This window comes from Perognathus longimembris, chromosome 5 (assembly GCF_023159225.1).
Source record: "Perognathus longimembris pacificus isolate PPM17 chromosome 5, ASM2315922v1, whole genome shotgun sequence".
NCBI classification, from domain to species: Eukaryota; Metazoa; Chordata; class Mammalia; order Rodentia; family Heteromyidae; genus Perognathus; species Perognathus longimembris.
The window spans coordinates 197,851-221,527 of NC_063165.1; the positions used below are offsets into that span (position 1 = coordinate 197,851).

General features: G+C 45.9%; 2 protein-coding genes across 6 annotated transcripts in view; both read right to left on the minus strand.

Moving 5' to 3' along the window:
• Nucleotides 1-9,168, minus strand: part of Dip2a (disco interacting protein 2 homolog A) — an 84,454-nt gene extending 75,286 nt beyond the window's left edge. For 2 of the 3 annotated variants that reach the window (XM_048346056.1, XM_048346051.1), the window contains exon 1: nt 8,989-9,126. In XM_048346056.1, coding sequence (XP_048202013.1) covers nt 8,989-9,079 — 91 coding nt within the window. In that variant the 5' untranslated portion in view covers nt 9,080-9,126. Of the gene's footprint in view, nt 1-8,988 lie in introns of all 3 variants that reach the window. The other variant, XM_048346053.1, reaches the window with a different exon arrangement.
• A 5,377-nt stretch (nt 9,169-14,545) lies between these two features.
• The window catches only part of Pcnt (pericentrin), a 113,315-nt gene continuing 104,183 nt past the window's right edge, over nt 14,546-23,677 (minus strand). For 2 of the 3 annotated variants that reach the window (XM_048346060.1, XM_048346058.1), the window contains 6 exons: nt 22,433-22,552; nt 20,994-21,226; nt 18,672-18,748; nt 17,314-17,446; nt 16,430-16,557; nt 14,546-15,021 (listed from right to left, as the gene is read on the minus strand). In XM_048346060.1, coding sequence (XP_048202017.1) covers nt 14,981-15,021; nt 16,430-16,557; nt 17,314-17,446; nt 18,672-18,748; nt 20,994-21,226; nt 22,433-22,552 — 732 coding nt within the window. In that variant the 3' untranslated portion in view covers nt 14,546-14,980. The remainder of the gene's footprint in view (nt 15,022-16,429; nt 16,558-17,313; nt 17,447-18,671; nt 18,749-20,993; nt 21,227-22,432; nt 22,553-23,677) is intronic. The other variant, XM_048346059.1, reaches the window with a different exon arrangement.

A 23,677-nucleotide genomic window follows, 5' to 3' on the forward strand; every position in this document is an offset into this window, starting at 1 on the left:
AGTTATCTATTACATAAGTATAAATGATAATAAACTTTAAAAAATGTGAAGTATCATTTAATGGAAGAAAGCTTATAGGCATTGCTTGATGAACTAAAGCTACACCTGAGTGCAATCTTCTTTTTTTTGCCAGTCCTAGGGCTTGAACTCAAGGCCTGAGCACTGTCCTTGGCTTCTTTTTGTCCAAGGCTAGCACTCTGCCACTTGAGCTACAGTGCCATTTCTGACCTTTTCTATATATTTGGTACTGAGGAATGAACCCAGGGCCTCATGTATACAAAGCAAGCACTCTACCACTAGGCCATATTCCCAGCCCCCCCACCCCAACCCCCAGTGCAATCTTTTTTTTTTTTGGCCAGTCCTGGGCCTTGGACTCAGGGCCTGAGCACTGTTCCCTGGCTTCTTCCCGCTCAAGGCTAGCACTCTGCCACTTGAGCCACAGCGCCGCTTCTGGCCGTTTTCTGTATATGTGGTGCTGGGGAATCGAACCTAGGGCCTCGTGTATCCGAGGCAGGCACTCTTGCCACTAGGCTATATCCCCAGCCCCCCAGTGCAATCTTTACTGAGCACAAATGATAAAGAACTTAGACTACTTTTGCAACACAGTACACCTTCCTTCAAATGAGCTCTTCAGAGAGGTATGCACAGAAAGCTGCAATGGCTGAAGTGGGGTTGGAGCTTGCCCACTGAGATCCCTTTCTCATATAACTGGCACTTCCCCTAGGTTGCTCAGTAGACTAGGAAAACGGTGAGACTCCTTCTCTTCACCCTAGATGGATATTCCAATCCCACCTCCAACTCAGCTCAGCGCAGCCCTGTGCAACAGCTTCTTGTCTGCTAGTTAGATGATGTTCACTGCTAGGCTCTACTACCAACCTCCCAAACTCGAGGCTGCTAGGGGTTTCTTTCAGCTTCTGAAGGGCAGTCATCTTCATCTGAGAGCTGATCGTGACTATGGACCCTCTACTTCCCCAATGCAGATGCCTGTGCTCTTGCTGCACCCTTCTGTGGGGTTTTCATCAGTATTTTCTCTCTACCTTTTTCTTTGAGGTCTGGGTCTTTGAGGGTTTGTCTTAGCCACCGCCCCCCCAACTTTGCATTTTCCATCTTCCTTCCCAAAAAAAAATCATATTTACTTCTGTTACTTTGTGTCACAGTGATTTCCAAATGTCTGTCTTAAGCCTAGACTTTCCAGAAAGTGCCAGATCCATATATTTAAGTGTATGGTCAGAGAACAGGTAGTGCTTTGCTGGTTTCCTACACACCAGTCAAATCTCCTAGACATTCACATTCTTTCTCTGTTCCACATCTTTGTGGGTAACACCCCATCTTGTTACTCAGTTCAGAAACTCCCGTCACTGTAGGCCATACTTGCAGGATCTTTTCAAAAAAGTCTTCTGACTAAACTTCTGATCACTCTCTCCATTCAACTACGTAGCCCTGCTGAAGATGCCATAAGGTTTTCAAACTAACTTTTCTGTCACCAATTTCAGGTCCTTTAGGTCTACTTTTCACACACTGCCAGAGTAATCTTCATAAATCAAGAAAGACCAACAGAGAATACATAGAGATGCTTTAATTACTTCTTAATACCTTAAAAATTGTTGGCTATAGAATTAAGGCGACCTCTTTAAACACCTATCCTGGTAACTCTTCTTAAAATAGGAAACTGGCCATCTGTCTTTAAGTTTTTATGAATTCTTGAACATACATGCATATTACATTTTCTATTTACCCCATTTTATTCTCATGTACAAGAGCAAAGTAGAAACCTGCATGCAAAACATTTTAGTGATACTTTTCACTAGAATAGGCTGTCTTAAGTCAGAGCATATACTTTGTTGTGTGGTCTAATACATAAGCCACAGCCATATATGATTATTTAAAGATTAATGAATTACAAGTAAATTAAGGGGAATATTCAGTTCCCAAATCCTACTGTCCACAAGTCAAGTGTTAAATGGACACATGTGGCTAGCAACTACAACTCTGGACAACCTAGAACATTCTATCACTACAGAAAGGACCACACAATATCCCTCTAGAGATGACAGCTGCCAGCCCTTTCCTCTGACCCATTCAGCTTTATACACTTGGATTGTCTATCACATTCTTCTTGCTTTTCTACTCTACCCTCTACAAACAAGCCTTCCAAACAAAGCTCAAGACTCACATCACACCCATGACTGACCCAACTCCCCTGGCTCCAGCTTACACAGCACCACAGCAACTGCCTGTTCACCAGGCATTCTGGTCACTCCCTTTCTAGGGGGACTGGCTCTAGACATGCCTTGTGACATTGCCAATGCTATCTGCCTCTCACTTTGTAAGGCAGTGAGCCTGTTGCACTCAGTCTACTGAACCTGATGGGCAACAGAAAGACACACTGCATATCTCTATTCACTTGGATAGCCAGAGCAAAGTACACAGAGTGGAGTCTTAAACCAAAGAAAAATTCACTTCTCAGTTTTAGCATCTGGAAGCCCAAGGTCAAGATGCCAGGAGAGCTGGACTCTGGCAAGGGCCCTCTCCTTGTCTTGGTAGTGGTAGTCACTTCTCACTGCGTCCTCACAGTGCCTCTCTTCTGTGCACATACATCCCTGGCATCTCCTCCTCTTTTTGTAAGAAAACCAGTGCCACTGTATTAGGGTTGCACCCAATAGTTTCATGCACCCTTAATTACCTCCTTGTAAGTCCTGTCTTAAACATGACTCACCATGAGTTCAGGCAGTTATGTGTGAAAGACTATTTCCTTTGAGTTTCAGAGACTCATTGTAAGGTCATTTACTACAAATACTAGAAAAAGTTCTTTAATCTGAAAGGCAGTAAAAATTCCTTTTCTACAATTTCCAAAATTGTATGTTTAAATCATGAATAGCTAGTGCAGATTAAAGCCATGGGATTTCTATTATTTTCTTATGGCAAATACAAAGTCAACATCTGAAAGGAACCCCAGCCACCACTTGAGCCCAGGACATCTCAAGAGCAAAGACTCTTAATTCCCTGTATAAAAGGGAAGGGAGATCCTTGGTGGATGACCCTCTGAGTAATTACTGATAACAATACAGATAACAATTACTTTCAACTGCGGTGTCTTTTTTATTTGCCAAGTAGTATATAATTTCCTATCCTTGTCATAGATAAACACAATACTAGAAATGTTAGATAATTTATAGATATGAACATTAAACCACAGGAATGTTAATCCTACTCTGAGGGAAGCTGCAATGCAAACAAAATGCAATGGTATGTACACAACAGAGGAGGATGCATGTGTGGACCAGGGAGTACATACCTGCATGGTTTCTGTACTTTTGCTTTTTTTTTTTTTTTTTTTTTTGCCAGTCCTGGGCCTTGGACTCAGGGCCTGAGCACTGTCCCTGGCTTCTTCCCGCTCAAGGCTAGCACTCTGCCGCTTGAGCCACAGCACCGCTTCTGGCGGTTTTCTGTATATGTGGTGCTGGGGAATCGAACCTAGGGCCTCGTGTATCCGAGGCAGGCACTCTTGCCACTAGGCCATATCCCCAGCCCTGTACTTTTGCTTTTGTTGTGAACCTAAAACTGCTCAAAACAAAGACTGGCAGCAGAATAAGCTTTTCCATTAACCTTCTTTCATTTCTTCCCCCCCCCACCTTTATTATCAAAGTGAAGTACAGAGGGGTTACAGTTTCATATGTAAGGCAGTGAGTACATTTCTTGTTCAACTTGTTACCTCCTCCCTCCCTCACCTTATTTCATTTCTAAAAACAAAAACTGGCAAGAACTTCAAATGACAGGACAAGTGTAATAGGAAACAGGGTCTTACTATGTAGCTCAGACTAGACTGGAACTCACTAAATAGCCCACGCAGGCCTCAAACTTAGGACCTTTCTGACACTGCAGGTCAGGGCCAGGATGTACAGACATGTACCACCACTGTGGCTGAGAACTTTTATATGGCACAAAACACTTACAAAATAAGAAGCACGGTAAGTATTTATGACATGAAGGCAATGCTACACTGTCCTTTCGAAAACTAAGAGTTATATCACAGATTTGAGAAATTAATGACAGAAAGACAAAAGGCTTTGTAAAAGAGATTAGTCCAAAGCTCCAAACTGAGCTTTAAACCTCTTTTCATTTGACTCCATCCAGAATGGAGACTCTGCATTATCAGAATGCAGGGAGAAAAAAAAAAATCAATCCAAATTCAATCTGTACAATAGGCTTATTAATCAGAATAAAGAAATTTGAGGGCCGGGGATATGGCCTAGTGGCAAGAGTGCCTGCCTCGGATACACGAGGCCCTAGGTTCGATTCCCCAGCACCACATATACAGAAAACCGCCAGAAGCGGTGCTGTGGCTCAAGCGGCAGAGTGCTAGCCTTGAGCGAGAAGAAGCCAGGGACAGTGCTCAGGCCCTGAGTCCAAGGCCCAGGACTGGCGAAAAAAAAAAAAAAAAAAAAGAAATTTGAGCAGGATACAAGTAGCCTATTGTATGGGAATTTCCTTTCTAACTCACTGCTTGCCTGTAAAACAACGAACAAATCACTTGCCATTGTCAGTGTTACCAGTTCAGAAGTGATGATCTCAAAAACTACAGGACTGGTATGCCAAAATCAGCTGTGAGGTGTGTCCAAACAAATTTGTCAAAATAATAGGTATAACACAAAAGTTTAAGAATTTATTTTTAAAAATCAAGGCTGGGCTGGGAATGTGGCTTAACAGTAGAGTGCTTGCATAGCATGCATGAAGCCCTGGGTTCGATTCCTCAGTACAACATAAACAGAAGAAGCCAGAAGTGGTGTTGTGGCTCAAGAGGTTGAGTGCCAGCCTTGAGCAAAATGAAGCCAGGGACAGTGCTCAGGCCCTGAGTCCAAAACCCACGACTGGCAAAAACAAAAACAAAAACAAAACCAAGGCTATCCTTGATAATTTCCCTTTCATCCATGAACATTGACATTTTCTTCCTTCCTTCCTTCCTTCTTTCCTTCCTTCCTTCCTTCCTTCCTTCCTTCCTTCCTTCCTTCCTTCCTTCCCTCCCTCCCTCCCTCCCTCCCTCCCTCCCTCCCTCTCTCCCTCCCTCCATCCCTTTCCCCTTTCCTTCCCCTTTTTTTCCTTTGTGGTACTGAGGATCATGTTAGAAAAGCACTCTACCATTTGATCCACGCCCCCAGTCTTTTTTGCTTTAGCTTATTTTTCAGATAGAGTCATGCACTTTGGCCAAGACCAGACTCTGACCAAGATCTTCCAACCTCTACCTCCTGAGTACCTGGGATTATAAGGTTCAATCGTCTCATCTAGCCTGTTTTTTGAAATAAAGCACCACTAACATTTTTGCCCTAGGCTGGCTTCAAACAGCAATCTTCTCAACTTCACCTCCAATGAAGCTGAGCTTACAGGCATATACTACCTTACAGGGCCCTATGTATGAATCTGTATGTGTTCGTGTTTATTTTAAGAAAAGTAAGTTCTATATAGCTTCCCTTACATCTTCATCTTAATGTGAAGAAACCCTAAACTAAGAAGGCGAAACAGGGGCTGGGGATATGGCCTGGTGGCAAGAGTGCTTGCCTCATATATATGAGGCCCTGGGTTCAATTCCTCAGCACCACATATACAGAAAATGGCCAGAAGTGGCGCTGTGGCTCAAGTGGCAGAGGTGCTAGCCTTGAGCAAAAAAGAAGCCAGGGACAGTGCTCAGGCCCTGAGTTCACGGCCCAGGACTGCCACCCCCCCCCACCAAAAAAAAAAAAAAAAAAAGAAGGCGAAACAGGCAAAAAATTAAGGAGCAAGGAAACAGCTATTCCTTATTACCCTCTTGGGAATCCATAACCAAATTTAAACAAACCTGCCCTATGGAAGGAAATCAGTACATTCTTGACCAGAATCTTCCACAAAGGCCAGCCCTCATTACAATGAGAATCAAAAATGTTGAAAAAATAAAAGAAACTAAGTAATGAAAAATATATATGGGGGGTATGATACAGCAGAGGAGAAATTTTATTTGGCAGGAGGGGAGGAGAAAGGAAGGGGAGGAGAAGAGTAGGAAGGAGAAGTATGGGTGAAAAGGAGAATGCTTTCCAGACTGTCAAGAACTACCTGTGTCCATGCAGAACCTTTCCTGTGTTAAGGTCTTCCTGTTCCTGCTAACCTACCTAGCAATAGCAACTCTAATTTTAAAACTGTTTCTCATTCAGACAAATGTAAATGCTACAAAAAGTTATCTTTCTGATAGTACTAGTTTGAGCTCAAGACCTAGGCAGGCACTCTACCACTTGAGTCACATCACCAACAGACATTTTTTTTTGTGCCAGTCCTAAGGCTTGGATTTAGAGCCTAAGTGCTATCACTGAGCTTCTTGTTGCTCAAGGCTAGCACTTTACCACTTGAGCCAGAGCGCCACTTCTGACTTTTTGAGGGTAGTTTACTGGCAATGAGTCTCATGGACTTTCCTGCTCAGGCTGGCTTCAAACCATGATCCTCAGATTTCAGCCTCCTGAGTAGCTAGGATTATAGTTGTGAGCCACCAGTACCCAGCTTAGACATTATTCTTCTCAGCTTAGACATTATAGACATTATTCTTAACCAGAAGTTTATCTTTTCACTTCTGAAGGTGGGAGAGTTCCACTTCCATAACTACTGCCTAATCAAAACACAAAAATAACAATGAGAAAGCCGGGTGCAATGGCTCATGCCTTCATAAACCCAGCTACTCTGGGAGTGGAAATTGAGAGGATCGTTTCTGAGGCCAGCATGGCAAAAAAATAAATAAAATAAAATTGAATACCCCATCTCAAATGAAAGCTGAGAACGGTGGTATGTACCTGTTATCACAGCTACCTAGGGCAGTGGTTCAAGTAAGGCAGGGATAAAACCAAGACCTTACCCCAAAAATAATTAAAGCAAAAATGGGCTGGGGGTGTGGCTCAAGTGGTAAAGTGCCTGCCTAACAATCACATGGTCCTGCATCTAATTCCAAGTACCATAAAAAAAGGGGAGGGGAGGGAATGACAAAACACTTCACTTTGGCTGTTTGAAGATTGTGATTCATTAGTAATGCATTTCTTTACTTTACAAATTCAATATTTTTTCTCGTTTCAAAGCATTTTCACATACTCTATTCGAATCCTGGAATGGCAATAAGGCTCATGTTCACATTTTACCCCTAACTGAACCTAAGTTTAGAGATGTTATAATCCAGTGGAGATTTTGAAACACTTACACTAGATGCCAATCACTGCAAGACAATGTCCAAAGTCTTCAGAAACAGTCCCTATTGCTGGGCACCTCAGGTCCACCAGAGGAGGTCCTGGCCAATGACAACAGGAACAGAAACTATAGAAGTCAACATTAAGGTGCGGAAGCGCTCTGGAAGTAGTGCCAGCATAATTCTGCCCAAGAAATCACTGTCCTGCTTTGACCAAAAGAATGGTGTCAGGCCAGGAGAAAGGCAGAAACTAGGTTTTCTGACTCTTGAGCTGCTACTGCACTTTACTGTCTCTTTCCCTTTAACACTTGGTTGTCCAAGTGCTTTCTCAGCTTAAGCTACTTTTTCAGACTCTTCAATGGAACACTGTACCTTTACTTACTAAGTACTCACCTACTTATGTCTAAAATAACACTATAAACCTATTCAATAATCAAGAAACGTTTACATAAGAGATACTTTTTTCACTGGTGTACTTGTTGCACCAGTAGGTTACAAGAAAATTTGTTCTTGTTAGTTTTTAAGAAAAGGAATCAATTTAGCTATCTGTCAACTTCTGGAACACACTCAAACACAATCACAAGGAGCTGTAGAAACAACTGGAGCAAAAATCAGGAGCAATTTGAAAAAACATATTTGACATATGTGAACACTAAACTACACTGAAGTAATTTCCCCTGGATGAAGACATCAAATCCAACACAGGTGATCCTGTAAAAACCATCCCTAATTTAAGAGCATCTAAGCATCCTTAAGAGCATCTAAGCATCAAGAAATTTCAAATCTACCCATCTCTGTGCATTTGTTCCACATAGTACAGAATTTTTAAATTTTTGAATGAATTCAAAATAGTTGCAAGTAGATATATTATGTGCAAAACAATAACAACAGCATCTACCTCGTTAAAGTTGCTAAGCGTTACATGTAAGTACATATACACTTGTCCCTGCCTACTGATTTAATTCACTACACCAATACCAGCAAAATGTACCAATCTGAAACTTAAAAGAAAGAATACTAAATGATGAAAACAAACAGAAAAGAATATTCTAAAAGCTGAAAATGCACGTAAGTCCCCAAAGCATACCTAAGAGGCATTTAGGTGTTTGTCCTTAAGGGCTGCAGGGCCTTCCTGATACTGCAGTACAAGTCACCCTTCCCCAAGCCCCGAGGAGTGCACGCATCTTAAAGGGGGAATGCTGCCCACAACCTCTGAAGCCTGGTTACCATGGCCTACTTTTACCAGACGACCATTTATTGGAATGTTTTTCACTTCAAAATTTCTACTACGGAAGCGAACTTGCAAGAGTTAAGTGCTGTCACACACTAGGGCGGGCAGACACGACGTTCAGGAAGGAAAGTGCTTTGAAGGCGGGGAGGGCACCGTGCAGCCTCCGAGTGGGCCTGGTCTCCAGGTCTGCAGCCCGGCGGACCGCGGAAGCCTTGGGCCAGGCCTAGAGTCAGCTCCCCGTCGGTCGGTGGCCTGTGGCTTGTGGCCCAGGACGCGCAGGCCAGCGAGGGGGCAAAAATCCCCGATGCCCCTCTACAGCCGGGCCCTCCAGAGCCCCGGGCCACCGGGCCCCGCCCGCCGGCACACAGCGCGAGCAAGCTGGGGGTCCGATGGGGGCCCACGGGGTTCGTGAGCAAGGCTCCCGGGCGTGCTCCCCGGTGGGGTCGTGGGTGGGCTCCCGGGCGGGCTCCCGGGCGGGCTCCCGGGTGGGGTCCTGGGGGGCTCCCTCCCGGACGGGCTCCCCGGCGGCGGTCCGGATCCCGGCCCCGAAGGGCGCCCCGGAGCTCACCTTCCGACAGCTCCAGCTCCAGCTCTGCCAGGCCCTCTCGCACCTCGGCGGGCAGCGGCGCCGCCTCCAGCGGGCACCCACGGTCAGCCATGGCTGGCGACTCCGGCGCTCCCGCCGCCTGCAGACCCGCAGCAGCCGCTCCGAGCCGGCGCGGGCGGGGCGGGGCGCAGCCGGGCGGCTCCTCGCGGACGTGGACGCGGGCGCGGGCGCGAGCACGGGCGGGCCCTCGCGGGCGCGGGCGCGGGCGCCTCCTCCGAACGTGGACGCGGACGCGGACTCCTCCTCAGCGCCGCCCCCTTCCCACGTGTCTCGCGGGCGCGAGCCAAGGAGGCGAACGGGACGAGCCGCGCGCGCGTGCGCGTTACGCCTGCGGCCCTGCGCCAGCGGCGTTGCCTGCACGCGGCCTCGTGCCGGCGACGGGCGCGTGGCCCGCCCTGGCGCGCCGGCTTCCACCGTGCTTGCCAAGAAGTCTGGGCACTTCTGCGCCTCCCTAGCGGCCCTTTGCGCCCCCGACGGACAGCGTTCCCCTGGACTTCCGGTGTCTGCTCATTTCCCTCCGCGACAGGGCTCCGGGAGGCGGGACCCCCGCTCTTGGAACCAGAGGTTTCCCGGAAACGACGGGCCTCAGGCAAGTGGGGAGCCAGCAGCGTGGGCCCGGGGTGGGGGAGGGAGGGGCGGGCTCGGAAGGGGGGGGGGGGCGCCGGGCCCGCGCCCTCCTGCGGCCTGGGCGCGGCCCTTGGCCTCTGTGGACCTGGAGACCGGGGCTCGGCTCCCCAGATGGAAGCCTGAGTGGCCCACAGGGTGGGCCCGGCGTTGCCGAAGGCTCACTGGCTTAGCTGCCGTGGCGCTGGGGCCCCGCGAGAACTGGCCGACTGCTTCGCGTTCAGATGTATTAATGTGGTAGCCGCAGGAAGAAGGCACGTGGGTCCATCTTCACGGGTGCAGGCATTTCCCTGAGCGTTAAATAGGGACTTGAGGACAGGGGATGAAAACAATGGCGCATAGTTAAAACAGTTGCAAGGCTCAGGTGTGGGCTGGTTGGCCATTAGATTATTGTCTCTAGAGGGTTTTTGTCTCTTGATGGGAGCAGGAACAACTCAGTCACTTTCGCCTCTCGTGTGGCTTGTGGCTTTTGGCTGGACCTTTTGCCTCAAGATAAGGCATTGCTTATCTTCCAAGGAGTTTGCTTTTTGTCACAAGATGCTCCTAAGTCAGTCCTGTGATTGGAGTTTAGATCAAAGGACACAGATGCAAAGTACAGGGCTGGGGGTGCCAAGCGTTTATTCTTTGCGTTAATTCATGGGCCCAGGAATACCCTTGTTTGTTGCCTCTTAGAAGGATTGAGAGTTAAGTACTGTACTGCAGAAGCTTGATTCATTTGTCCCACAACAGAACCTAACTTCTACTAAAGATATGCTGCCTTTCACTTTCAACAAATCTAAATTTTCACTTCATCACTTAAATGAAGTACAGACATTAATTTTTACCTTGCCTTTGGGCACAGTTTGCTTCTAGGAAGACAGATTTTTAATGAAATTAAGGCCCAGAAACAGTAGCACGCAATTATTTAAACAAAATAATAATGCAAGACTGAGAGCTCCTTATCAACTGAGCTAAGTAGTACTCACATGGGAATTTAAATTTTTGTTTTCTAAAGGCATCCTGGACCAAGAATAGAGGGTTCAGTTGTAAGACTCCTTGCAGGTATTCTTACAGTGACCAGTGTCCAAAATTGTCTGGCATTAAGGTAGTACAACCAATTGTCGGAGAAGGGATTGCTTGGCTGACAGTCAAATGATCTTTCTGCTGCCATTTCAAAGTCCTAAACACCTTGTTCCTAGTGGTTTCACTCACAAGAAAAAAAGCAAAAACAAAACTAGGGAGAGTTTGCTGTAAAGACTGAATACTCAACACAAAGCAAACATCTTGAACAATATTTAATGATGTTTTGTGGCATTGAACAATGCTTAACTGTGCTTAACCTCAGATCCAGGGCTTTAGAGGAAGTTAGATCTGTCTCACTTCCTCTAGAAATCCATGCAGGCCAGCCAAAGTTTTGCCTGGGAAACTGTCCTTCCACTTCTTTTCAGATGTTGATACCAGCTAAATATTAGGTACCCCAAATTTTCCATCTCGGCATTTGCTTCTAGATAACTCGTCTTTGTTCACACCATCAGCAGCAGCAATGGCAGTACAAAGCATAATAGTACACTGTTCCCTGGCTCATTCCAGCACACATCTGCACAGCAGCAGAGACTTCATTCTGTTCTCCAGTTTACAGCCTTTAACCCATAACTCCTAATTCCACAATTCCCAACTCACTCACCACATTCCCACAAGACAAAAGTGGCATTTGGTCAAAGATAGCCACACAAGGCCATGGACACAAACCCAGTCTGAAGGTTACATAAAGGTTACCAAAAGTAGCAAATGACTCAAGGCTACATGGATATGAACCAGCTAATCAGTCCTTGAAAAGTACAGGCCCAAAGCCCTTCAGAAATGACAGTGAGAAGCCTGACTTAATCCATTTGCTCTTCACATGGGGGATGTGAGGACTTAAACATCCTTTGAGATGATGCAGTTCAACTCATACTGAGCTGTAAAAACCATGTACTGACAGAAGCTAAGAAAGCTGGAGCTGGATTACAAGGGAGCTTAGTGAAGGGTACTAGAAAATTTAATAGTAATCTGCAGCAATAGGAGGCATCCTCCAAGCTAAGAGGTTTAACATCAACACAATGGCCTAGACATCCTAGAGAATATATTGCTCCTTTACATTGTGTATGTGCATGCGCGTGCAGGTAGTGGGGCTTGACCTCAGGCCTTTTGTGCTCAAGGCTAGCACTCTACCGCTTGAGCTACAGCCCACTGACTTTTTGCTGCTTAATTGGAGATGAATCTCACAAACATTCCTGCCTGGGCTTGGAACTACAATCCTCAAATCTTAGCCCTGAGTAACTAGGATTACAGGCATAAGTCACCAGTTCTTGGCTTCCTTTGCATTACTGACATTAGGTTAATCCTGCAGGTAAGAGGTAGAGAAGAGACAATGTGCAACTGCTACCAACTGGGGTAGCCAAGGAAGTTCAGGGTGCACTTCAGTGCTGAAATACAGGTACAAGGCATTCCCTGGCCCAGAGCACTGACAGCATGATAGAGGCACAGCTAAACTGTTAAGCCAGGGGGTATTTGTGAAGGTTTAGTGCCTTTAGGGTGCATTAAAGACCTTTATATAACACTGTGATTCTAGCAGAAAAACACATAGATCTGGAAACCAAAGGAGTGGCCCTACTTACCAGTGTCTTACAAAGGTACTTTGCCCTTCCTGATATCCTCAAACTCCATGGGGGTTACAGGCATTGCATTCCAATGGGATTTTTGCCAGGGAACACATCAAATGCTTAATGAGCTGTAAATTAAGAATGATGCCCTAGCACTCCAGTCCTTTCATCTAGGGAGCAGCAGATAATAACTGGAGCTGCTGTATGGTAAAAGTGAAAGTAAAACTATTATATTACACAGGGGAGGGATATGCCCAGAAGTCAGGTTACCACCCAGAGTTCAATCCCCTGGCCATACAAAGACAGTTCACAAATTAGAGCAGGCTGTAGTATTGGGATTTAAACTCAGGGCCTAATACTCTCCATTAGTTTGCTTGCTCACAGCTAGTGCTCTACCACTTGATCCATGCCTCCAAGATCAGCATTTTGCAGGTTAATTGGAGATGGAGATGCCCAGAATTTTCTGCCAAGGGTGGCTTCAATCCTCATCTCAGCCTCCTGGGTAGCCAGGATTATAGGTGTGAATCACTGGCTCCCAATTGGAGAGCTGGGTTTTGAGGAAAAGGAAACTAGGTTTATTATTCACCAGAGAACAGCACAGTGAGTTCTGACCTCAAAGCTCCATCATCCCACTTCTGAAAGAAAACATCCAGTTTTTTGGGTTTTGTTTTGTTTTTTTTGCCAGTCCTGGGCCTTGGACTCAGGGCCTGAGCACTGTCCCTGGCTTCTTTTTGCTCAAGGCTAGCACTCTGCCACTTGAGTCACAGTGCCACTTCTGGCCATTTTCTGTATATGTGGTGCTGGGGAATCAAACCCAGGGCTTCAAGTATACGAGGCAAGTGCTCTTGCCACTAGGCCATATCCCCAGCCCAACATCCAGTTTTTAAGAGAAAGCCTGGTAGTAAATTCCAGGGAATGTGGAGTATGTTCCCCTTGACCTGATGGTGGCCTGGGGGTCTTATCTCCAATTTTACTAGTGCCACATCTCTAAGGTTGTATGTCATTTGACATGGGTTTACTTCCTTCCCAGTGCTCAGACTGTCAAGGGGAAGAAGACTGTCATGCTTAGTTCAGAAGAAAAAAAAAAGTGTTGCGGGGCTTGAGACAGGCCATCCAATGTGCCACCAAAGATTTGCTAATGGAAGATCCTTTGAAATCCACCCCTGGACTGGACTGTAACGAAGCAACTGCCACGTACCAGGAAAATCTGCACTTTCCTGTCATGGGCCATGCGAAATGCACCACGAGACCACAAGCAGGGACTAAAAGGGAGACTGCAGCAGAAAAAGTATCACTAAGACTGTCTTATTTACTGATGGGTGGATTCTCAGTCTGCTCAGGCAGACTGTATATACTGCTTTTGTTATTTTTTTTTCTTTTTGCCAGCCCTGGGCCTTGAACTCAGGGTCTGAGCACTGTCCCTGGCTTCCTTTTGCTCAAGGCTAGCACTCTGCCACTTGAGCCAAAGTGCCACTTCTGGCCATTTTCTATATATGTGGTGCTGAGGAATCAAACCTAGGGCTTCATGTATACGAGGCAAACACTCTTGCCACTAGGCCACATTCCCAGCTCCTATATTGTCATATATACTGTCTCCAGATGTTTTTGTTAAACCAGGCAGTGCCATTTTTTGGGTCAGTACTAGGATTTGAACTCAAGGCCTCATGCTCACTTGGCTTGCTTGTTCACAACTGGTACTCCGCCACTTGAGTCATGCTTTCAGTCTAGCATTTTACTGGTTGATTGGAGATGGAGTCATATGGATTTTTCTGTTTCGACTTCAAATCTCAGTCCTCTAGATCTCAGCCTCCTGAGTAGCCTGGCATAAGTGACCAGTGCCCAGCCATGCAACATCTTTTATTAGGCATAGCTTTTAAGTTTCTTCAATCTCCATATGGAGGCAAAAGTATACTATTTAACATATTGGAATGTGCAAATATAATGATAGCCAAAAGAAGGGAAAATTATCCTCAAAACATGCACACCCAGAAGGCCAATTACAAGAACATGACAGATATCCCCCACCTACATCTTCACTTATCACTATTCAATAAGCCTCCTTCAGGCCTAGATTAGTAGCACATTTCTTTACAACAATCATGAATTATCTAAGACTTTCACTATCTTCGGCTGCAGAAATCTGGGGTACATATTTTTCAGGTACCAACCCAAAATGTGGATGCTTGAGGGAAAATGTAAGGGAAATTTGTGACAGAGGAGTTTGACATAAATCATGTTTTATTTATTATTTACTTATTTGCCAATGACCAGAACAAACTGGCTGAACTAAAAAGAACAACACAAAGCCATCCACAATAGAACAGTCTTACACTTTATTCTTTCTTTCCTTCCTGTGTGTGTATATGTGTGTGGGGAGGGTAAATGGTTTCACTTCTAAAGGATGTTTCCATCTGTACACTCTAAGAAATAAACAACTGGAAACCACTCTCCACTTCCCTGCTTGGAAGAGGTACACAGATAGGGCACAGCCATGGCTCAGGGACGGTGAGAAGCCAGAGTGTTCAGGCCACAGAGAGCTCTCTGTGAGGCTCTGCAGCAGCGTGATGAGGTTGGAACGCTTGGTGGCATCAGGGCCGGCATCACAGCACATACATAGTGTTACAGGGCACACTACGAGCTTTCCTTAGGGAAAAACATCTTTTCCTCAAATAGAATTGTCACAGGTTAAAGCCACAGGATTTTATTCATTATTTAATCTTCTGGTGACAGGATTTCTTTGAAGTAGAATCTAAATATACATAAAAATGAGATAAAGTGAGTTACATGTTTTTTTAAGAATTGAAAATTTTCCAAACACTATCACTGAATTCATCTGAATGTTGTAAAAAAAAATTAAAACATATATTTTAAATTATGATGGTTAAGAATCACTGGACAGGGGCTGGGGATATAGCCTAGTGGCAAGAGTGCCTGCCTCGGATACACGAGGCCCTAGGTTCGATTCCCCAGCACCACATATACAGAAAACGGCCAGAAGCGGCGCTGTGGCTCAAGTGGCGGAGTGCTAGCCTTGAGCGGGAAGAAGCCAGGGACAGTGCTCAGGCCCTGAGTCCAAGGCCCAGGGCTGGCCAAAAAAAAAAAAAGAATCACTGGACAGGGGGCTGGGAACATGGCTCAATTCCTTAGTACCACATAACAGAAAAAGAAAAAAATGGCGCTGTGGCTCAAATGGTAGAGTGCTAGCCTTGAGCAAAATGAAGCTCAGGGACAGTGCCCAGGCCCTGAGTTCAATCCCCAGGACTGGCAAAAAAAAAAAAAGAATCACTGGACAGTCTGAGCATCAGTGGCTCATGCCTATAATCCTAGCTACTCCAAAGACTACGATCTGAGGATTGAAGTTTAAAGGCAGACTGGGCAGAAAAACCTTTGAGATTTCTTCTCTAACCAGCAAAAATGTTGATGAAAGGCCTGGCTCAAGTGGTGGAGTGCCAAGTAAGCTGGGCAGTGGTAGGTCATATCTGTAATCCTAGCTTTTCAGGAGGCTGAGATCTGAGGATCATGGTTCCAAGCCAACCCAGGCAGGAAGTCCATGAGACTCTCATCTACAAAAAGTCAGAAGTAGGGGCTGGGGATATGGCCTAGTGGCAAGAGAGCTTGCCTCCCATACATGAAGCCCTAGGTATACGAAAAACGGCCAGAAGGGGCGCTGTGGCTCAGGTGGCAGAGTGCTAAGCCTTGAGCGGGAAGAAGCCAGGGACAGAGCTCAGTCCCTGAGTGCAAGGCCCAGGACTGGCCAAAAAAAAAAAAAAGTCAGAAGTGGAGCTGTGGCGTAAGTGGTTTGTAGAACGCCAACCTTGGGCAAGAAAAGCTCAGGGATAGGGCCCAGGCCTTGAGTTCAAGTCTCAGGACCAGGACAGAACAACAACCACAAAATCCAAGTGAGAGGGCAAGGCCCTGAATTCAAACTCCAATACAGATGCAGACACAGGCGCAGGGGTATGCACAGACAGGTGCGTGCACGTGCGCGCGCACACGGGTAAGAAAAAATACAGAAAAGCCCAGCCTTCATTCACACTCAGTACGGTCAAGACTGAAACTGATAGTAGTCAATGTAATACTAACACTCTTCTCTACATTATCCCATATATCTAAGGAACAGTGATATATTTTTTTAATGTTTATGAAGGACTTTTTACCTGGTACCACCCCTGTCAGTCTTTGCTGGATCATTTCTAGATGGTGAATATACTCTGTCAAGGAATGTTCTGGATCTTGAGACACAGTCAAGGATCTTCTTAACCTTGAATTTGGGGATGAAGTAGATCTTCAAACAAATCACCACCATGTCAAAGGCAGGGGGAGGGGGAGGATAAGAGGGGAGAAGAAAAAAACACAATAGTTGAGTTCCACAAGTAGATCGTGGAGGGGAAGGAGACCTGGGACCTGACAAAGGCACCTCCAGGGCTGTCTTTGTCACACTGTTTCCCGTTTGCTTTATGGTAATGGGGTTGACTCAGGGCCTTGTGCTTCTAGGCAAGGCATTCTACCAGCTACTACACCGCAGCATAGTGCTTTACAAATCAACTTCTGCATCATGTCTCACAGTTAAAATGAGTACGAAGATTTGCGCATTATTTTATTTACTAAATCTTTGTGTATGCCCGTTACCCAAATTGGATTGTATATAACGCAAAGCCTGTACTTGCAACAATTCACCTACCCACCTGCTCTTGCATGGGAAAAAAAGCCCCTGCCATCCTTCCATTGCTCACTATGGTTGTCTTTCATTCTAGCCCCTGATGACCCCTGGGAGCACTTTCTGTGTCCTGTTTTGCTCTCATCCCAATGAGTTTCCAGACCTCTTCAGGCTCAGGTACAGGCTTTGCCTCCCAGACAGCATGCACACAGAAGAGACCTCTGCCACCACAGAGATGACGCTGAACCTCCTCAAACAGAGACTCTCAGGCCATCACAGACTCAGGGATGTGTTTTCTGCCTTGCTCTGGGCTAGGCAAAAGCCAGAATACTCAAAATAATGTGTCTGGGCACCATCAGGGAAAGCCACAGTATGCCCACTCACCTGCTTGGGGAGGCCGTGGCTGCCAGTGCCAGGTTGTGCGCAGAGCCCTTGGCATGGCCTGCAGATACATCTCGGGTCGGCAGGGACTCTCTGGCTTCAGATGAAGACTGCCGCCGCCGTGGTGCTCTGAGTCCTTTCCCAAAAAGCACATTATTAGGAAAAGAAATGGGTATGTTTTAGTGAAGACCTATCCATGAAAATGTGAGACCTAAGAGTCTATCAATTTCAAAAAAAGTTATAAAGTACCTAAGTGATGACACGTTTTAAGTTCTGATCACCTGTGTGCTCTCTGAACGAGGCTGACTCTGACCCAGCACCCCATGGGTAGCTCATGGCTGGTGATGCCCTCAGGAGCACTGTAGGCATGACACGGAGAATCTGTCCTACCTCTACCACCTCTGAGGAAAAAGAGGCAGGAGCCTTGAGACCATCAAGCGTAGCCTGGAGGGAGTAAATCTTCCTTATGGCCTGGACTGCAGCAAAACATGGATGGCCTAGTCACTGTGATCACTGGTAACCTGAGAAGCTGAGGGTAAGGACCTGCTCTATGTTCTCTGTGCAAAGTAGAAAGGACTCATATATGACAATAGTCTGGAAAAGGGCTCTGCAAAATGTTCTGCTTGCCCTTGAACCCTGCTGCCCACTGAGCCAGTTGTATACTGCACTTGGGCAGGGAGCAGAAGAGAGCCCCAGAGAAAAGATCTGAGTGAGCCTACTAAGACTCAGCACCAGGTACCAAAAGGGAGGTTTAACAGGACACAGCACAATTTCTGCTCCTCTGGAGAACAAGAAGTATAATATTTTAAATGCTGAGAACTGCAAAGAACCTGTGTCTGCTGTTGCTCACTGAGTGCTGAGAACTCCTGTGCCCATTGCCACTCACTGCACAGAACCCCCGTACCTGCTGTCGCTCACTGACTACACCGAACCCCTGCTGTCGTTCACTGACTGCACAGAACCCCCGTGCCCGCTGTCGCTCAATGACTGCATAGAACCCGTGCTTGCTGCTACTGAGTGTGTCACTTGTGCCCACTGTCCCTCACTGCACAGAACCCCTGTGCCTGCTGTCACTGACTGACGACACCAAACCCCTGCTGTGGCTCACTGACTGCACAGGACCCGTTACTGCTGTCGCTCACTGTCACTGACTGTGGAAAATCCACGTGCTCAATGTCACTCGTTGACTGAGGAGAACTCAGTTTGGTACTCCTTGTTCTCATGTTGTCACTGTACTGAGTGAACTTCCTAGGTTTCTTACTACATGTTAACATGTTCCACTAAAGTGTTCATAGAAACACTACGGTGAATAGGAAGAAAGGTTCGTGGGTCAGCTTAATGATGATCAAGGCATAAATTACCTGGGCGTAGAGCTCTGCCTTGTGCTAGAGCTCCTTTCCGATCAATTTCCTGCCATTTCCTAACCAAGAAACGTAATCTACAAAGAAAGAAGACAAAAACACATTTAGAATAGGAAATACCAAAAGAGAAATCTAAAATAAAATTTTAAAACAGAAAAAAAATTAAAAGAATGAGCAAACAAGCTAGGAGCTGATGACTCATGTATGTAATCCTAGCTACTCAGGAGGCTGAGATCTAGGGATAATGGTTCAAAGTCAGCCCAGGCAGGAAAATCTGTAACTCTGATCTCTAATGAAATATAAAAGCTGTGGCTCAGTGGTAGAGTGTTAGCCTTGAGCAAAAAGCTCAGGGATACTACGCAGGCCCCAAGTTCAAGCCCCAGAACCGGCACCCAAAGAGCAGAGCAAATATAAAAGGTGCAGTGCCATCCCAACATGATGGACCAACACTGGCCCTGATGCCAGTGGTGCACACACAACACATGTCCAGGTCCATCAACAGGCCCAAGATAGGCACACACAAAGAGTGCTAGCCAAGCTGGCCTATGAACTTTCCCAATGCCACAACCACCATCCAGATGTAGCCACCTTTGACCCTACTATGCTCCACACAGCTGGGCCGCGATGTTACCACACCAGCTATGGTGTCCTCAGCCTCTAGCTCAAATCTGCCTGTGCCAGCAGTAACTGCTCCCACCCGGTCTTTTGTGTCTTCTGGGCATCAGCCTCATTCTGTCACAGATTGTGCATAGCACAACCTGTCTCTATCTCTCCCTCTAGACAAGATCTCCCTAGGTAGCCTAACTGGCCATGAGCTATTTGATGGGCTCAGGGGGTCAGTGGGAAGCACCAGCAGTTCAGGGAAGTGGGTTGTCAGCATGATAGGTGTGAGGGCCCTTGATGCTCCTACTAGCAGGATCTCCAGACAAGTAGCATGCCAATAATCACCTTCAAGGCCCTCAGGGGCAGCCCCTTCACATGGTTAGAGAAGCACTGACTGAGGGACTACCGGCCTCTTCATCAAGAAGGCTCTAGGAGCAGCCTGTAGGCCTGTTCCCCTTCCCGCATCATGCACCTAAAGCATTGCCTGGGATGGGTCAGTCTCCTACATATTTGGATGGACAAATGGGTACAAGGACAATGGCCTGAGGATTAAGCAGTTCAAAACATAGCCTTCTGGCACCCCCACACACACACCCTTCCACCCCTCCTGGGCCTCTCCTATCCCTCTTCTGACATTAGCCATCTTATTCATACTCCCTAGAGCAGTGTAGGAGACTGGCATGGCCCTAAGAAACTTGTGGGTAGCAGGCAGCTATAAGGCCCTGGGGGAACAAATGTGTTAGAAGTTAAGCAAACTTAAAACAACACAATGAAATGAATCTTTACCACTGCTACTTTTGAAATAAAATTCCCTATAGCAGGGAGCTACATTTGCTCGAGAAAGGAGCCACATCAAGTGGCTAGGGAGCACACACAATGCTTCCCAAGAAAGATTAGAGGATGAATGTGAGGTGGTCCTGAGGTACTTGGTGGCTGGTCAGGTCCCAGAGGGTTCAAGCTCAAGGCTGGTACACCAGCAGTGACAAGCACGTTTTTATGAACCTGGACTCCTCTTCTAGGCCACAAATCTAACCAAAACACAAAAAACAATGCTGGGCTCACATATGTAAGCTATGCTATGTGAGCATAATCCTAGCTACTCAGGATACTGAGATCTGAGGATCATGGTTCAAAGCCAGACCAGACAAGAAATTCTGTGAGACTCTCATCTCTAATAAACTACTCAGAAAAAGCCAAAAAAGGTGCTGTGGCTCAAGTGGCAGTGTTAGCCTTGAGAACAAAGAGGCTCAGGGACAGTGCCCAGGCCCTGCATTCAAGCTCTAGTACTGGCAAAAACAAAAAACAAAAACCAAAAAACCAAAATTTGCAGAGACAAATACGATCTTTAACCACCATTCCATAATAAATCCTGGAACAAAACCTATTGGGAGCAAATTGGTCCTTTACACAAAACTGTTGCAATCTTTAGCTTTAGAAACGACAGTTATACACAATTTTTCTTTCTCTCTCTCTCTCTTTGATATAGGGTCTACAAAGCCCAGGATAGCCTCAAACTTGTGATCCTTCTATATGCTGGGGTTACAGGCAAGCACTACCATGCCTGGTATAGCTTCTTGAGAACAAGTGTCATCTATATTTGCTTGAGCACTTCCAGGGCCACTCATCTTTCAAGAGAAAACACTGAGGAGATTTGAAGAATGAAGCTGCCTACAACCCAAGAACACATGCTGTCCACCACTGGGATGCAGCAGCCATTACCTCAGCACTGCAATGACCACCCTGACAGCAGTGCGGAACTTCGTGAAAGGACGAGACTCAGTGACTTTTTTATCTGCTTTGGAAGGAAAAACCCCCAAGTGAGCAATCATGGAGAGGGTTTCCTGTTCAGAATCTTGGAATCCACCGATCAGCAGCAAAAGATACTTCTTTTGATAGATCAGAGCTTTCCTAAAGCTCTCTGCTCTCAGATAATATAAGTATAATTTTTCCATCTAAAAGAAGAAGAAAAAAAACATTCTAAGACTTAGGAATCAAAGGAAACAAAAATATTTTGCTGATATGCCCCACTTCTTACCATTCAATACAATTGTACACTTAGACTTTTTGTTGTTGTTGGGGTTTTTTGTTTGTTTGTTTGTTTTTTGAGACAGGGTCTGATCATGTAGTCCAGGCTTGCCTGGACCTGAGACCCTCCTGCCTCTGTCTTCTTCCTACATGTTGGAATTATAGGTGTGTGTCACCATGCTTGACTGTATGGTTATTTTTACAAAGAATCAGACTATTTTTGTCCTCACAAACTATCACATAAGTCAGCCATGCATATCTGTAGCCAGAAACAGTCCTTTTGTTGAAAGATGAGCCTGAGTTTATCTGACAAAATTAGACACAAATCTCCTGTCCACAGTACTATTAAATGAGCCCAGTGAAGACCCTTGAATTTCTACCCAAGTTAATTCACAAAACTAGGCAGGGGGCTGGGAATGTGGCTTAGTGGTAGAATGGTTGCCTAGAATGCATGAAGCCCTGGGCTCGATTCCTCAGCACCACAGAAAACAGAAAAGGCCAGACGTGGCACTGTGGCTCAAGTGGTAGAGTGCTAGCCTTGAGCAAAAGAAGCTAAGGGACAGTGCTCAGGCCCTGTGTTCAAGCCTCAGGACTGGCAAAACTAAAACACACACATGCAAAAAAAAAAAAAAAAAGGCAGGGAGCTCAGAAGTCTCATCATGCATTCCACAGAGGACATGGAGGTAAGGAATGACACAAGTTGTGAAATCAGAACAACACAGAGTTTGAGATTCAAAACTTGAAAATCACTCTTCCTACTGGAGTAGTGTCCCATTTAAGCCAAACTTCCATGCCACAACCACCTGATTACTGGAACTGCTTTCTCTGCTTTCTACAGAGACCATCTCCCAAGGCATGGAGCACTGCGCCTTCTACCCTTAACCTGTGCGAAGACGTGTCTATACAACCAGACCAAGTTTCAGATCCAAGTTGATGCTGTAACTTCCTTTCCTCATAGCAATCACTTCACAGTGATACTGCCTTGGTCACTTGGTAGCAAATACACCCAGGAAATGAGGTTACCTCAACAGTCACAAAAATGCTTTTGCCTGCAATTAGCCTTACTCCCACCCCCAGGTTATAAAATATCACCAATGTTCTGTGCCTCCAGCACAACATCAGCTCAGTCTCACCTTGACGTGGCAGGTGTTTGCCTCCTCACTTACAGGCAGCGAGGGTTGTCCAAGCTCTGAATGTCTTGGTGGACTCTGCAAAACAGCCCCATCTTGCTTCCACACACTTCTACTCGGCCTCTGTAACAAACAAAGCCAGCACTCTACAAAGCTGTTCTTAAATAAGAACACAGAGAAAGATGATCAAGAAGAGGGTAAGGCAGGAAAGAGGGCTATCACACAAACCCAAAGGGAGGAGGTCATGTTCAAAGATCCTGCCTGTTTCTTCCATGGCTGGCCAATGACTTCTCTAGGGGGTGGCCAAACACAGACAGGGAGAGCTGAGGGCACGCATGATACTAGGATACATCTCCCAGATGCCAGGACACAGAAGAGCTAAACCAATCTGGGCAGCATGCTTTGTGTCTGTGTACCTTCAGCATCTTTTCTTTTTCCTTTGTTTTAGTTTTTCTTTTTTGTTGGTTGTAGGGCTTTGAACTCAGGGCCTGGGTGCTGTCCCTGAGTTCTCTCGCTCAAGGCTAGTGCTCTACCATTTTGAGCCACAGTGCCACTTTGTTTTTCTAGTAGTTAACTGGAGATAAAAGGCTTTACTACCTGGGCCAGCTTCTAACTAGATCCTCAGATCTCAGCCTCCCAAGTCACTCGGATGAATGACAGGCATCCAGCTCAGCATCTTTTCAATGGTGGCATTATATATATAAACATTATATATTACCACATCATTAATATTTAGGTTATAATTATTACCCTCCATTTACACTATACATAAGAAACATTTTACTAAAAACAAAGAAGTATCTACAAAATAACCCCCAAATTATAAGCTTTAAGTCTTAACTATCTTGGGTCTCTTGTCCTAAAAATGCGAAACACTCGCAAATGTAAATACATATTTCTGCTGCAGCACCATCAAATCACACATCTAAAGCTTGGTAGATGTAAGAGAAGCCATTCCAGCCAGAGGCATGCACAAAAGACCTGAACAGCCACCAGACACCCAAGGGCTCAAGATCCCCACTTGTATTACACACTTGGAGGAAGACTTCATGGTGAAAGAACAAGGGAGCCTCAGAGCCAATGCTCGCAACCTATCCTTCATTGGTCAGCTGCCAGCATCTAGCAGTCAGGGACAGGAATCAGGCAGTCATGTCAACACACAAGCCCTCCTGTGAGAATACCAGAAACTAAGGTGCCCATGAGTCCAAAGCAGGCCCTGACAAGGCAGAAATAAAATAAGGTATAAGC